Source organism: Myotis brandtii, unplaced genomic scaffold, assembly GCF_000412655.1.
Source record: "Myotis brandtii unplaced genomic scaffold, ASM41265v1 scaffold195, whole genome shotgun sequence".
Lineage (NCBI taxonomy): Eukaryota > Metazoa > Chordata > Mammalia > Chiroptera > Vespertilionidae > Myotis > Myotis brandtii.
This window is the reverse complement of record NW_005357271.1, coordinates 299,432-301,435: the sequence shown is the minus strand read 5'-3', so window position 1 is coordinate 301,435 and position 2,004 is coordinate 299,432. Positions and strand designations below refer to the sequence as shown.

Here is a 2,004-nt window from a genome sequence, read left to right as displayed (position 1 = left end):
AGGAGGAGGAGGAGGAGGAGGAGAAGAAGAGAAGAAGAAGAAGAAGAAGAAGAAGAAGAAGAAGAAGAAGAAGAAGAAGAAAGAAGGAGGAGGAGGAGGAGGAGGAGGAGGAGGAGGAGAAGAAGACCCTCAGTTCAAAGATTCAATGCTCACTCTAAAGCAGGCCCATGCCCCATCCTAGGCGTGAACTTTTTATTTCTTCCTAAATTCTAAGGATGTCCAGGAGACTTGCAGCTAGGATAGCATTGGGCAGTGCAGCTTGACCTGAGATCACCCCCTGATCCTGTTTCTAAGGCCCCCTTTTCTCTCACTTCCCAGTGACTTAAAGCAGCCCAGCCTTGGCTCACTTCTTTCCTAGAAAGCCAAAGCAGAGCACCACCTGGGCTCCCCCTGTTATTTCTTCTACCCTAATTTCTTCCTTTGTTTCTCTGTCCCCAGGGCTGATAAACATACTCAAACCCACCTGGACTTGTATTAAGAAATCTTTCCTACATAAAGTTAAGAACCCACACACTATAGGCTGGCCTGAGGCAGACCTGCTGTGGGCCAGCCCATGTCCTGTAACAGAATGGTGGAACCTCAAGGCCTACTCTGAAAAACTACTCAGACAGTCTTCCCAGTCTCAGAGGTCCTGAGCTCTGCTGCACCATTGTCCTCTCACAATAACAAGGGGATTGTAAATCATCTATAAACTTCTCTGCAGTATACTGCTTGGTTGTATGTAATTTCACAGGAGACTCCAGCACCTCACCATGTTATGGAATTGCAATGTTGCTAGTTTTTTTTAAAGATATGTTTTGTTGATATTAAAGAGTGAGGAAGGGAGATAGAGAGAAACATCAATGTGAGAGAGAGAAATCGATCAGCTGCCTCCTGCATGTGCCCCGACTATGGATTGAATATGAAACTTGGTTATATGTCCTGACCAGGAATCGAACCCACCACCTTCTGGCATTGGAACATTGCTCCAACCACAGAACCACACTGGACAGGGCACAATGTTGCTAGATTTAAAGAGGAGCTTTTTCTAATTTAATTGTTTATTGTTACCTTTGTGTAAGATACCTAAGCTTGTAATACCCTTGTTTTAAGTATAGTTGCACAAGGTCCCTACTGAAGCAACTTCTTATGTTTTAGTGTGAACCAGATGAAATGACTGTTTTGGAGGTCAAAAAATGATCCAATATCAGCAATTTCATAAATGCAGTTGCCCCTCATCCCTCCCTCCTCTATCCCCCTTGGTAACTCATGCACCCCTCTGATGGCTCCAGGTCCCTAACTGTGAAAAGGGTTAAGTAATTAGTTTAATACTGGAAGGGATAAGGTCTAGAGAGGATAGAAGCATCATGGCCTGAAGAATTAAAACAACCGTAAACCAAGGACAGAGGTATTTCTGGCCTGAGCAGCTAGGAGAGTTATAGGGGTAATAAAACATCTCTGGGAAAAAAAAAAAAAAAAGAGGCTATTTTACTTTTTTGAGCAGAGGAGAGAAAGCAGACAGCAGTTTCAGTCTATAGGCTTGGCAGGATAAGATTGCTAGGTACCATAAGATAAATAAATAATAACTCCAACTTAAACAAATAAGTTGGATATGTGAAGGACAAAAAAAAGTCACAGGATATTGGGGAAAAGGAAACATTTTCACAGAGAATAGAGGAATGTTACAAAATAAAGAAAAAGAAAGAAGGGAGAACCATGTGGCTTTGACTTTAGCAGAGTGACCAATGGGGAAAGCACGGAGGTCCTAAGTTGGGAAAGGGTCCAATTGAAAAGGGTCATAAAAAAAAAAAGCTACAGCTTTTATAAATGCCTTAAGACAAATAAAGCAGTGGCCACCCTCTTTAAGGGACCCCCCCACCCCACCCTGTCTCTCCATGCCAGGAGAGACAGTCTTAGAATTAGAACTAGGGTTTTAGAAATAGCATCTGTTTGCAATAAAATTTCTTCTGCTTGCAATAAAATTTCTGTACTCGCTACCACCTTTTGTCCATGGCTTCATTCTTC

At 42.5% G+C, this 2,004-nt stretch overlaps 1 protein-coding gene across 7 annotated transcripts in view; it reads left to right on the top strand.

The window, feature by feature from the left end:
* CCDC115 (coiled-coil domain containing 115) overlaps nt 1-2,004 on the top strand; it is a 22,596-nt gene that overhangs the window by 11,547 nt on the left and 9,045 nt on the right. For 2 of the 7 annotated variants that reach the window (XR_001361884.1, XR_001361883.1), the window contains one exon: nt 439-513. The exons of 2 other annotated variants lie outside the window; for them this stretch is intronic. Coding sequence is in view for 2 of the 5 variants with exons in the window: in XM_014538634.1 (XP_014394120.1) it covers nt 439-635 (197 nt within the window). In the remaining 3 variants the exon portion in view is untranslated. Of the gene's footprint in view, nt 1-438; nt 1,978-2,004 lie in introns of those variants that run through there. 3 more of the 7 variants (XM_014538634.1, XM_014538632.1, XR_001361886.1) reach the window with 2 other exon arrangements.